This window comes from Mesoplodon bidens (genome assembly GCF_964165515.1).
Source record: "Mesoplodon bidens genome assembly, chromosome: 1".
NCBI lineage: Eukaryota > Metazoa > Chordata > Mammalia > Artiodactyla > Ziphiidae > Mesoplodon > Mesoplodon bidens.
Genome location: NC_138176.1, coordinates 110,197,383 through 110,211,670, shown reverse-complemented (window position 1 = coordinate 110,211,670; position 14,288 = coordinate 110,197,383). Strand labels below are relative to the sequence as shown.

Below are 14,288 nucleotides of genomic sequence, written 5' to 3'. Positions count from 1 at the left end.
TGATAGAAAGGAATACAGAACTTCCATTTACTTCTATAAATATGCATCAACCTTTGATTTTGTCTTTCTGCAAATTTCAGGATATGTCTGAATTATACAGTTCTCTCTCCTCACAGTGAACTCACAATAAGAAAAGGATGAAGAGGATCAGATCAAGTACCTTAAACATTTGTGCCAACTAATTTCCAAATGGTGATAATCACCAAGATCCAGTACTCCATGAAACATTTTAAATGAATATATAAAACCCAGTACTACCCTAAACTTCCCAGTATGGAGTCACACTATGAGATGTTCTGGTCCACCTGGCTAAGTGATACATTCTCTTTCATGAACTTACTATGACTGAAACTTAGAGCCACAAGTGAGGTATACCCATAGTGGGAAATGAGTTATGCCCTGTCTGAATACACCCTACTCACTCAAGAATAAAGTTCACCTATTAAGTCTGTATCCTCAGTTACTTTATTCAAATCTATCAATGACTGTCACTACACAGAAAAATAAAGCCCATTAAGGATTTTTAGATTACCTTAACATTACTATTCAGAAGTTCTAATTTTTTAAAGCCAGTAATATTTCACCAAGTATCAATTAAAATTCAGGCAATGCACATAAATCATGTAACGAACTTTTTTTTTTTTTAATGTTACCACTACAATGAACCTAGACTCACCTGTAGTAATGGCTCTGTGGAACTGATGCATGTCTTCTCCTGAGAGCTCTTGGGCTACCTGCAATATCTTTTGTCTGACACCATCCAATTTAATTTCTGATTCAGTCAGTATTTCTTCCATATCAGGAGCACTGTAATCAAGATATTGGGAACTTTTAAAACATCAGTCAGATGTTTTGATAGTGAAAAACTGAAATAATCTACATATCAATTAACATAGGGCTAAATACATATCCTATGTATCTGAAAACTTCTAACTCAAAACTACAACTACAGTTTACTAAAAATAGGTTAAAAACATGGAAAAATGCTATAATATTAAGTGAAAAGAGAAGTATAAAAAGTTGTATTTATAATATGACCATAACTACAAGAAAAATTATGTTCATAAAAATATGACATCTGGAGACGTCTACTTTTAGTCAGGATGGAGTAACATGGACAGGATTTATCATCCCACCATAAAACTAAACAACTAAAGAGAAATACACATATACAAAATAATTGGTTTTCAGATGTTGGGCAACAGGCAGCATGGGACAGTGATCCCTGAGAGAAGGATGAAGAAAAGGACATGTGCCTTATGACTGTCCCATCTGACCCCCTGCAGTGCAATGACAGTGCAGGGATGAGAAACTTAGGTGGACCCTGGGAGTCTCCCTGAGTAGAGGGGGAGGAAGTGGGAGTTCAGGTTAGTAAAGATGGCTAAAACTTGCAAGGCAGAGTAACAAAGGAGAAAACTACACACAGAGTTTTTAGAGATCTACACAGGGGACCCACTCAAGTCTTCAGCTGAGCTCTGATCAGTGCAGACTTTTGAGGAAACTACCCAAGACTGAAAAATGAACCACCCTAAGTGAGCACGCAAAACAATATCCAGAGCTCACACAAGACCAGAAATAGTTGATTCATTACTGGCAGACTGACACTACAAAAAGTATTAAAGGAGGTTCTCTAGGCAAAAGGAAAATGATACCAAATGAAAATCTGGATCTGTACATAAAGGAATAAAGGACACCAGAAATGGGAAATATATATAAAAATATAATTTTTGAATTAAAAACATCATATTGTTTAAGTAAAAATAATAATGTATTATGGGGATTATAAAAAAAATATAGAAGTAGCATATATTTCAAAGTAGCACAAAGGCCAAGCTTGTAGAGGTGAAATGGAAAAGGAAGTATACTATTATAGGCTTCATATACTATAGGCAAAGTGATATGTAAGCTGTCCTTACCTTGTACAGTATCACATTAACTGAAAAGTGTGCATATCAATACTGTGACCTCAATTTGCAAAGTAAATGTTACCACAGAACCATGCGAAGGACAGACAAGATTCTGAGATGCACAAGTTTCAATTAACACAGTATTGTGCAAAGTAAGGACAGCAGACTGTGACAAGTCATATATTATAAACCATAGAACAACCACTATAAAAATAAAACAAAAAGGTACAGCTAATAAGCTAAAAAATAAGATAAAATGGAATTATAAAAAATACTCAGTCTTCACGTTGTAAAGCAATGATATCCCAATTAAAAAATATGTATATTCAACCCAAAATAAGGCAAAAAAGTGGAAAATGGATCATAAGTTTAATTCCTACCGTATCAATAATCACATTAAATGTAAATGGTCTAAACACCTCCATAAAAGGCAGAGATTGGATAAATGGATAAAAAAGCAAGAAAGACAAGAAATCCTCTTTAAATATAGACACAAATAGATTAAAAACAAAAGGACAAATAAAGATATACCCTGTTAACACTAATCAAAAGAAAACTAGAGTAGCTGTATTAACAAAGTAGAATTCAAAACAAAGAATATTTCCAGGGATACTATCATAAAAATAAAGGGTCAATTCATCAAGTGAACAGAACAATCCTAAACATTAATGCATCAAATAAAAGAGCTTAAATACATCAAGCAAAAACTAATAGAAGGGCAAAAAGAAATAGACAAGTCCACAATTATCATCAAGAGATTTGAACCTCTCTCAATAACTGTAGAACAAGTATACAGAAAATCAGTAATAACACAGATGACTGAACAACATCATCAACCAATTTAATTGACATTTATAGGACACTACACCCCACAAGAGCAGAATACATGTACTTTTCAAGTGTACAAGGTCCAGAGAGACCATATTCTGAGCCAAAACCAAGCTTCAGTAAATTTAAAAGAATTCAAATCATAAAAAGTATGCTTGGAAAATTCCTAAATATTTGGAAACAAAATAACATCTAAACAACCAAATGGGTCAAAGATGAAATCAAAATGAAAATCAGAAAGCATTTTGAACTGAATGAAAATGAAAAAACAACATACCAGAATTCGTGGAATGCAGCTAAAGTGTACTTAGAGCCATAAAAGGGAAATTTATAGCACTAAATGCCTATATTAGAAAAGAAGAAATGATCTCAGTTTCTTCTTTGATCTCAGCTTCCGTCTTAAGAAACTCTTTAGAAAAGGAGCAAATGAATCCAAAGTAAGCAGAGAGAAGGAAATAACAGAAATCAATGTGTCAGAAAACCAAAACATACAGAATATGTATGAAATCAACAGTAGTCCTTTAAGATCAATAAAATTGATAAACCTCTATCTAGCCAGACAGATCAGGAAAAAGAGAGGATACAAATTACCAACTTCAGGAATGAGAGAGAGAACATTACAACAGATTCTACAGAAATTAAGGGATAATAAAAGAACATTATGAGATGAAATGGAAAAATTCCTTAAAAGACCAAACTACCAAAGCTCACTAGCAGAGATATCTACCTACATCTATTAAAGAAAACAAAGTACAGTTAAAATATGAAATCTGCTCATTAACAGTAGTTATCTTTATGTACTCTAGCTGATTTCTTTCATAAAGTATTTTTACTTTCTGTAGTTTATAATTTTTCTGAAGTTTACTATTTTCTCAGTTTACTAATCAAAATATATGTATAATATGGACACAATTATGATAAAAAAGTATAAAATATGAAATCTGCTCATTGATAGTGGCTATCCTAGTGTATTGTCACTGACTTCTTTCACTCAGTATCTTTACTTTTCTGTCATTTTGTATTTTTCTAAAGATTACTATTTTCTAAGTTTACCATAATGCATATTTATTATTTTTTGGTGGACAAATATTTACAAGATGACTGTACACAATAACATGGCTTTTTCTAAAATATTAAGTTCTCCTGTCACAGTTCTACTATTTCTTTAAACTGCTGAATATTGAGAGCAATTGTTTTAAAACTGCAATTTCTAGTGGAAAAAAGTGTTCATGACTAACCAGATCAGTGTTGCTTCTTTCCATAATACAAGCTCAAGCGTGTACAAGCTATGTGAAAACTGGTTCAAAAAACAAGCAAAAACTAATTTTAGAGTCAAGGATAAAAAAGAAAATGTTAACAGTGCCACATTCCAATAAACCTATATATGGCAAATTTGCTTCCACTTAGTGGAATAAAAATTAAAGCACTTCAGGGGCTTCCCTGGTGGCGCAGTGGTTGAGAGTCCGCCTGCCGATGCAGGGGACACAGGTTCGTGCCCTGATCCGGGAAGATCCCACATGCCGCGGAGCGGCTGGGCCCGTGAGCCATGGTCACTGAGCCTGCGCGTCCGGAGCCTCTGCTCCACAACGGGAGAGGCCACAACAGTGAGAGGCCCGCGTATCGCAAAAAAAAAAAAAAAAAAAAAATTAAAGCATTTCAGAATTACCTTAAAAGTTGTAAGTGAATAGAATACTTCAATAATATTTTAATAATAAAAAGCTCATAAATTATATTTAGTCTTTCTTAAATACTTAAAAGACACATGGTGGGAAGCCAATCATTGCTATCCTTCTAAAGGCATTTGGAATTGATAATGTAACAAGAATCTCTCTTTGGGAGTTGCAGGGTGGGTGATTTCTACTCTCATGTAGAACAGAGAAGCAAAGAAAGCTAGTCAAATGAAATATGAAGCAAACCAAGATGAGATGGATATACCCAAATGCATTCATAAAATATTCCTGAATCTTCTTTCTAATTCACTCCCTTCCTCTTAATTTAGGCTAGTTTAAGCTGGCTTCTTTTACTTGCAACAAAGATATCTATTAAATATACAGAGCCTACCTAGAAAAATATTAAAGTCCTAGAGAACGAATGTCGCAGAGCTGAAGGTAGAGGAACTTTCAAAGAATTAAGCAGTCAACACTATCACATGCTGCAAAAATGTAAGTCAGAAAAAAGCAGAAGAGTGTGTACTAGATTCAGCAGTATGAAAGTAACAAGGGCAATTTCAATTCTGTGAGGCAGAACGCCAAACCACAATGAACTGAAAAATGAATGGGAAGGTAAGTTAAGCAGAATATAACATTTATCTAATATTAAAATTTCTGCACACATCATCCAAGGAAAGCTTTAATGTAACACGTGCTAGTAAACCATTAAAAATTTAATATTTTCACAAACAGTAGCTCTATCTTGGTGAACGACCTTAACAGAACATAAATCCCTAGCTGTTCTGAAAATAAGAATTGGTCCTTATTTTTATTAAAACGTTTATTCTTAAAATCTACCTGCTACTAACATCCTCTGATCCTAGTGTTCAAAAAAAGTCAGCTAGTTACTGTCCACTAACTTACGATATATATTAAATACAATATATATAAAATATATAAAATACGTATAAAACTGTATCCAACTGTGACAAATTTTAAAGATATTTACTCACCTTGTAATCCTGTGGAGGAGAAAAATTGTCCTTTTACTTTCAACAGTTATATCCCGACTAAGTTTCACAAGTCTCTCGTATTTGTCATGTCTTGCATCAAGTTCCTGTTGAAATGCTAAGAACACATTATTATGAACATAAGCATGCTTATTCTACACTTGAAGCCTATTGAAACAATACTGGAGAAACCACCTTATTTACTTTTAAAGTACCTGGAAATCAAAGACTCTGCTACTAACCAAGATATTTTTTCTTTAACTAGAGGTATGCCTTAGCTGGATTTTACCACTCAGAGCCTCACAATGAGACATATATTTTGTAACAAATATCTGTTCTAATAAACATGAGATTGTTACCACAAAATTATCACATATAACTACCTACAAAAACTTTCAACTACCTCGCTAGGTTATGTAAAGTTATTTTTAATTACCTTACCATATACAATAAAAATATCTACAAAAAATAAACTGGAATTTTAAAATTAAGTTTATAACCGCTTAATAACATCAACTTTCTGAATTCTCAAGCCCTAGTTGTTGAAATACCCATAAACCACTTACTTATCTTAATAACCACTTTATTGTAGAAGCACTGTCACTCCAAAGACCTAGCAAGTTGCCTGTCCTATAGGGAGCAATCCACAGAGGAATTCTGAATACAAAGGTTTATTCAGAACCTTTAACTATTAACCAAATTAGTAGTTGACAAAGACCTAAATACATCTGGTCTTTTATTATTGAGATAATAATTAGGCTAGGATATTACCTAATATTTCAAGACAATCGAATGGATTCACTATTTATTTTGACTACATTAATGACCACTGTGAATTATATACTATAAATACAAAGTTAAGGCAATTTCTACCCTCAATGAGCTCAGTCCAGTGTGAGACAGAGATGTAAACAAAGAATTAAATGTAATCATGCTATAATAAATATATAGAAAAGGTTCAGTAAAGCAGGAACTACATTTTTCTTGTTCACTATCAACACATGCCAGAACATAGATGCTCAATAAATATCTCCTGACTGAATGGATGGATGTTCAATGAATGCAATGTTTGTCACCAAGTTTGCTTGGGAGGAAAATCCGAAAGGCTTCAAAGGGAAGAAGCTACTTGAGCTGGGTCTTAAGAAAACTACAGTACACCAGGTGGACAACGGGGGCACCAAGTTGGAAGCAATTCCAAGCTTAAAGAACTATGTGCACAAAGGCAGGTAGAGGGCTTCCCTGGTGGCGCAGTGGTTGAGAGTCCACCTGCCGATGCAGGGGACACGGGTTCGTGCCCCGGTCTGGGAAGATCCCACATGCCGCGGAGCGGCTGGGCCCGTGAGCCATGGCCACTGAGCCTGCGCGTCCGGAGCCTGTGCTCCGCAACGGGAGAGGCCACAACAGTGAGAGGCCCGCGTACCACACACACACAAAAAAGGCAGGTAGAAACATAAAACAGCAAAATATGCTTGGAAACAAGCAGCTCAGTATGGGGTGTGTGAGAACATACTGGTGGGGAATATTGGCTTGGCCAAAACGTTCGTTCGGTTAGTGAATACGTTGCTCATTAACGTTCTTGGTGAAAATGAAAAATGCCTTTTATAGTTACTTACAACCGAACGAACTTTCTGGCCAACCCAATACTTGCCCCAGTGTATCGACAGTTTTTCCACTGAGTATATAGCTCTATCAACGTGCTCTCTACTCAATTACAACTAGTTGTCTTACACCCCTGAAGATCACTGTATGTGCTGTGGCAGTTCTAAAATACGTCCACAAATCACCTGATACTCCTCCCTTCAAAAAGAGGAACCTAATTCCCTTCCTCTTAAATATGAGGCAGAGTTTTAAAACTACCTCATTTGTAACAAAAAGAACTGTAGCAAAAGTGACAGTGTATGATGTCCAAGATTAGGACATATGAGAATTGTGCTCTCTTTCTCTTCCTCGGTCTGGGGGAAGCCAGATGCCACAACACGAGGACACTCAAGCAGTACTATGGAGGGGTCCACCTGGAGAGGAACCCAGAGCTGGCTGTTGGCAGAAGGCCTACCTTGCTGATAGCTGTGGATCCTCCAACCCAATTCAAGCCTTCAGATGGCTGCAAGTTAGAACCAACAGCTAACTAAACCCCCTCTCAGATTCCTGAACTACAGCAACTGTAAAGAACAGGGTGCTGGAGTAATTCCCTGGTGGTCCAGTGGTTAGGACTCCGCGCTTCCATGGCAGGGGGGCATGGGTTCAATCCCTGGTCAGGGAAATAAGATCCCGCATGCCATGCCGGCATGGCTAAAAAAAAAATAGGATGCTGGGCAGAAGAGTTAGGTGAATTTTGTTTTATGTTGTGTTTTGCAATGAGGAACAGCTTGCCCAAGTTAATATACTGAGGAAAGGGGAGCTGTGAATACGTGTACATGTACGATTTACATGTACATGGATTCCCACTCTCTGCAAAGTGCGACAGTCAAAACAAAAATACAGGCCCTGTCTTCAAAAGTCTAGCTGGGAAAACAAAACCAATACACGTTAAAAATTGAAAAATTAGGGCTTCCCTGGTGGCACATTGGTTGAGAGTCCGCCTGCCGATGCAGGGGACACGGGTTCGTGCCCTGGTCCGGGAAGATCCCACATGCCAGGAGCGGCTGGGCCCGTGAGCCATGGCCGCTGAGCCTGCGCGTCCGGAGCCTGTGCTCCGCAACGGGAGAGGCCACAACAGTAAGAGGCCCGCGTACCGCAAAAAAAAAAAAAAAAAATTTGAAAAATTAAATATACGTATATATACAGCTTATATATATACACACACACAGCTGATACATATACACATATACTTTAACCATACACCTAATGAAAATACACATATATACCTGATACACACACACACACACACACACACACACCTGGGGGGGTCGTGAGTATATATATTTATCAGGTCCACAGTAATTTTTAGTTACGTGGCACGTCTGATGTTAAATAACTAATGTTTACCTGTGAAACTGTAATGGGAAAAAGAGTCAAGACGCCTGTAATCTCAACTCTGAGGGTAGACCCAGCACTATGGCAAAACCCCCGGGAAAATTCTCAGAGGCTGTTTTCACGTGCATAACATGGCTAATCGATCCTTCTTACAAACTCTTTAGTTCTCTTCCCTTCGCCAGCTTACATGACAAGAGAACTTACATTTGAAGGCCAACATCACAGGTGAAGAGGAATTAACATCCTTCCCTTCTCTTCTCTGGTTATGTGGGAAATTGTCATGCTTCCTTTTCCTGAACCCTCCTGATCCTTACGTAGAGAAGGAGAAAAAGGTTGGACAAGGCTCTTCCATCGCCAAGGAGCTGACAAAACATGACACAGGCAAACCCCTTCTTCCTTCCTTTAAAACCAGGCATCCCCAAGGCCCTCGCCACAGAGGCGTCCTCAGCAGACAACAGAAAAGCAACCCTGCCTTCTCCCCCCGAAACCTTACGCTCACCCAGGTCTCCGCCAACGAGTACCTTGATCTGGCACAAGGTGGGGCAATTACCGAATTAAGATAAAAACGGCTCGAGGATTAAAAACAGAGAGGCGCAAACAGGGCCAATGTGGCCGGGAAATCACCAGGGCCGCCGCCCCTCCCGGAGCCTGCGCGGGGAGAGGGCACCTTTAAGGGGTGGGAAGTGGTAAACGCGACCAAAAGGCTGGATGAGATAAATAAATAACGCCCAAAGCCGTTGAGGACGCCACCTTCTTTGCTGCTCATGTCGTCACGGCCTACGGCGAGAAGAAACGACAATCAGCGCCTCGGGGCGTGCACGAAGCGTACAGCGGCGGCCGAAGAGCCCGAAGCGGTACCCTGCGCAGCCGGCCGACGTCGACGCCCCGGCCGGAAGCGCACGCCCGCAGCCACTCAAGCTTCTCCCTTTTCCCTCGTACACTTCCGGCCGCGTCCCAGCCCCGCCTCTGCTGGCTCCGCCCCGCGCGTGGCCCGGGGGACCTCGCGCCCTCGAGCCGTTGTCACGCCTGCCCTCTGATGTGCCTGAAGACAGAAGCGACTTTACACGCTTCTCTGCATGAGCCGTCCATTAAAAGAGACGATGCATCCCCCTGAGGGTGAGAGCAGTGTGAAGGCGGGAAAGCGACGAAAGATGTTCGTGATTTTGTTTTTTTTTCCTCAAGGCACCTTTGGAGCACCCTCGCGTTCCCTCGGCGTGGCCCCCGCCTCCCGCGCGGTGCATAGTGGGGGTTGTAGTTTGCCGCTGGAGCCGGCCCTGCGGCGCCCGGGGCCGGCAGGTGAGGAAGGGACCAGCCCAGCGTGTCCTGTGGGATGGTCTTCTTGGGCTCGAGGCGGACCCTTACAGAGTTAGGAGTCTTTAATTTTCCATTCCTGGCGGTGACGCCAGAAGCTTAAGTGATGGAACTGTGCAAATCAGTCAGTGGAAGGCGTTGCTGGTACTTTCTCCGCTGTGTCCCATCCCCAACTCCCCGCCCCGCCCTGTCCCACCCCCACCTCCCCGCCCCGCCCCGCCCTGTCCCACTTTCCCTCCCTCCTCCTCCGTCCTCCGCTGGGCTCCTCTCCCGCCTCCCCGTAGCCAGACTGCCTGCCTTCATGGTGGTCTCCGCCGCTGAGTGGTTGTGTGACCTTGAGAAAATAATTCACCCCTAGCTCAATTTCTTCATCTGTAAAATTGAGGTAAAGTAGGACCCGCCTCGTAAGATTATTGGACCACCAAATGAGTTACCACTAAGGCGCACAGAAGAGCCTTTGGTATAGTAAAGGCTCAGTTAAATACTAGCTATGATACCCTTCTCCCACCGTCGCTTTCCAAAAAGAACATGCTCAAGATGGACAGCTAAGTGGCGCGCCAGCATCCTCTAGATAAAAACTCAGGCGGAGGCTTCGTTAGTCGGGTGGCTTAGGGCTGGTTGGGAAAACACAAATACTATATCTTATTACGTTTTCCCTAAATAGCCTCCATATTGTAGGCACTTGTACACGCAATCTTTCCTCCTTGTAAATTTAGGAACAAAGGCACAGTAAATGAAACAACTTGGCTAGAATATGGCAGTGGTTTCAAGCCCCTGACAGGCCTTTGTCATAGGAAGGTAGTTTGCTCTAGGTAATCTTTAGGGTCTCTTCCAACTCTGGAGCAAGAAGCTTGCAAAACACCACCCATTATATCTATGCAGCTCTTTGAATACATGTATTGATTAGCCAGATTCCTTGTGGATAAATCAGGCTCCTGAGGACCTGGGCTGAATTCTTGTTTTGCTGATGTTGGGCTTAAAATTCTGAGTTTGTGGGAGATCTGACCCTGCTCACCCCTTATCCACCAGTGGTCTTCTACTCTTTGATTAGAGGTGACTTGACCATGGGGAGGAAAAAAAAAAAACAGACAACTTTCATATAACTGTAATCATTGTAATGTGACTCCTTCTACATTCAAGGAAACCAGTAAGTTATGAACATTCTTAGAGTTAATGCTTACTTTAACTGTAGTCCGGGGAAAGGGTATTTTCCCTCACTCTACTGGTATAGCAGCTCTCAAGACCTCAACTTTCCAAAACCTGGATCCATCATTATTTTCCTTCAGTAACCACCACTCCTGTTCAACTGTTCAACTACGGCTGTGTTTCCTGAACTGCTTTTTACTGCTTTCCCATAAGTCTAAGGTCTAGAACACTAAGTTTCATAACATGTAATGACTCTGCAAAGTATCAATACTTAATGGAGGTGAGGCCCACGAATACTTTCCCAGCACTCATTTGCATATGCAGTTACCCAGGTGTCCCAACGGTAGCTACTGCTTTGTCAGGAAATGCCTTTCAACCTGTGTGGCAACCTGCAGAATGCATCTCCACCCTGTCTCCTTGTTGTATTGCTTCAAATGCATACATGTAAGTTTTGGTATTTGGTGGAACATATTTTCTTTTGTTTTTAAGGGAAAGCTACCACCCTAAGGTGGAGAGAGGAAGGTAAAGGTTTTCAGTGAGATTCCACTTCTGGGATGGTGTTTTTTCCTCCTCATGTTACATTCTGATTGCCCACATTTGACTCTGACTAAACTCTACGCCTTCCAACAGCACCTGTGTTTATTCAGTCTATAAATCCTTACATTTGTCACCTTTAGAGAAAAAAATCACATACCGAAATTGGTTTTGGTTATTTTAAAAAGCATATAATCAAGTAAGAGAAGAAATATAGGCCCTCAAGGGATTTTATGCTTCAGCATTTACTTTATTATGTACTTATTACATAAACTGGGGGCAGGGTGTCAGGGAGCTGGGCGGGCCCAAGGAATCATTAGAAATTGCCAGAACCCTGAGTGCCCATTTCTAAAATGATAACCATAATATTTAAAAGATACCTGTAGGGTTGGAAGTGGTATTGTGAAGTGTACACATACCAGTTCACAGATGTATTTTTTAAGCAATGCTAGGACGTAGTAGGAGAAAATTGATGTTCCAGATCTTTACTGGAGAAGGAAGCTGGTATTTGAGGAAGTAAAAAGGGATGGGCCAAACCACAATGAGATACCACTTCACATCCCACTAGGATGGCCATAATCAAAAATAACAGAAAATAACAAGTGTTAGTGGGAATACGGAGAAATTGGAACGCTCATATGTTGCTGGTAGGAATGTAAAATGGTGCAGCAGTCACTGTAGAGGGTGGTTTGGCAGTCCCAAAAAGTTAAACATGGAATTGCCATATGACCCAATAATTCTACTTCTAGATGTATACCTTGTACACAGATGTTCATAGCAGCACCATTCACAATAACCAGAAGGTGGAAACCACCCAAATGCCATCAGCAGATGACTGGATAAACAAAACATGGTATATCCATGCAATGAAATATTATTTGGCAACAAAAAGAAAAGAAATACTATCCATGCTACAATATGGATACATTATACTAAGTGAGAGATGTCATTCACAAAAGACCACATATATGATTCCATTTATTTGTAATGTTTAGACTAGACAAATCCATGGAGACAGAAAGTTTCATTACTTAGGGCTGAGAGCAATGGGGCACAGGATAGAAGGGTGATAGCTCAAGGGTATTGCATTTCTTTTTGAGGTGATGAAGATGTTCTAAAATTGACTGATGATGGTTGCACATATCTGTGAACGTGGTAAAAACTATTGAATTGGATGAACTGTAAATAGGTGAATTATATCTCAATAAAGCTGTTAATAAATTTTAAAGTGTGATGGGAAACAATCTTTTCAAATCCAGTAAATATATACATGTAGGTATATAGACATACTTCAATGTTATTAGGGAAAAGCATTAAGCAAAATACCTTAATTTTTAATAATCTGTAATAAAATATAAAGTATTTTTCCTTTACAGATTATATAATCTTCAACAAATATTTCTGTGAACAGTTTATGCCTGGCAATTTGATCTGTGCCATTAAGGACACAACTATTTTCTTATTTATTCAACAAATATTTATTGAGTACCTACCATGTTATAGGTGCTGTTCTAAGCATCGGTGATCCCTAATCTTATGAAGTTTATTTCCTAGTGAGAGGAGACAGATGAAGAACAAAATAAATAAGTAAAGTATTTGGCATTAGAAAGTAATCATTGCTATAAAGAAAAATAAAGTGAAGGAAAGAAAAAGAGATGAAGGGTGAGGTTTCCTGTGGTGAGGGTAAGAGTTGCAATTGAGAGAGGATGGTCAGAAAAGGCCTTGCTGGGAAGCAGACATGTGGCCGCAGACATGTGGCCACAGTTCTGAAGGAGGAACAAGTGGGCCATGCAAATACCTGGGGTATTTGCCCTGCCCTGTGTGCCAGTAATTTTCCCCGTTCTCTCCTACATATATTTTTTATTTGTTTGTTTTCTTCTGCATCATTCTCGTCACTATACAAACTTGGTGTCATATAGCGTCTGGCACATCATGGATGTTCAATATTTGTTGAATGATTGAGAAAATGATATGCAAATACATTATCCCCATCTGTAGATCACCTTTTATTTTTGTTATAGTACCTGGTTGAAAGGAAGTTTTAAATATTTTTTTAAAGATTCTTAAGCTCATGTAGCTTCTTTTTCATCTTTTTTTTTTTTTTTTAATTTAGACTGCTCTCGGTTTTAGTTGCGGCACGCAAGCTCTGAGTTGCGGCACGAGGACTCCTAGTTGTGGCATGCGGACTTCTTAGTTGCAGCATGCATGCGGGATCTAGTTCCCTGACCAGGGATCGAACCGAGGCCCCCTGCATTGGGAGCGCAGAGTCTTACCTGCTGGAGCACCAGGGGAGCCCCCTAAATTTTTAGTATAGTCAAATTTATGAAGTTTTTCCTTCAGATTTGTGTATTTGATGCCTTGTTTAATAAAGCCTTTCCTACATTAGGTTATAAAAATATCACCATATACTTTCTTGTAAAAGTATAAAACTTGCATTTTCCATTTAGGTTTTTAATCTACCTGGAATCAATGTGTATATTAATAAATGATTATCTCACAATCACGTATTGACTCTTTTATCATTCCTCCACTGATTTAGAACACCACAGTGGTCATATATCAAGATTCCATATATGCCTGGGTCTGTCTCTCTGTTTCTTGTTCTGTTCCACTGGTCTATTTGTTTATATACTGATAGCACATTCTCTTCATCACTATAGCTTTGTATTATGGCTGGATCTCAGGAAGGCCAAGTTCCCCTAGCCTCCTCTCCCTACAATATTCTTCACAGTTTTTGCAAGTGGCCTTTACTCTTTCATATCAGTTTTAACAGTTTTTTAAATTGAGGTGTAATTCATATACTATAAAATTAACCCTTTTAAAGTGTGAAATTCAGTGATTTTTAGTATATTCACAAGGTTGTACATCATCTATTTAATTCCAAAACATTTTCTCTACCCCAAAAAGAAGCCCAACCCCATTTGCAGTCG

The 14,288-nt window shown here is 39.5% G+C and overlaps 1 protein-coding gene across 2 annotated transcripts in view; it reads right to left on the bottom strand.

Annotated features, from left to right (window-relative positions):
• TSNAX (translin associated factor X) overlaps positions 1-9,277 on the bottom strand; it is a 33,705-nt gene extending 24,428 nt beyond the window's left edge. The window contains exons 1-4 of one of the 2 annotated variants that reach the window (XM_081249329.1): positions 9,118-9,277; positions 8,572-8,676; positions 5,398-5,512; positions 677-807 (exon numbers count right to left, since the gene is read on the bottom strand). In XM_081249329.1, coding sequence (XP_081105455.1) covers positions 677-807; positions 5,398-5,512; positions 8,572-8,676; positions 9,118-9,133 — 367 coding nt within the window. In that variant the 5' untranslated portion in view covers positions 9,134-9,277. Of the gene's footprint in view, positions 1-676; positions 808-5,397; positions 5,513-8,571; positions 8,677-8,866; positions 9,083-9,117 lie in introns of those variants that run through there. The other variant, XM_081249330.1, reaches the window with a different exon arrangement.
• Between the last annotated feature and the right edge of the window lie 5,011 nt (positions 9,278-14,288).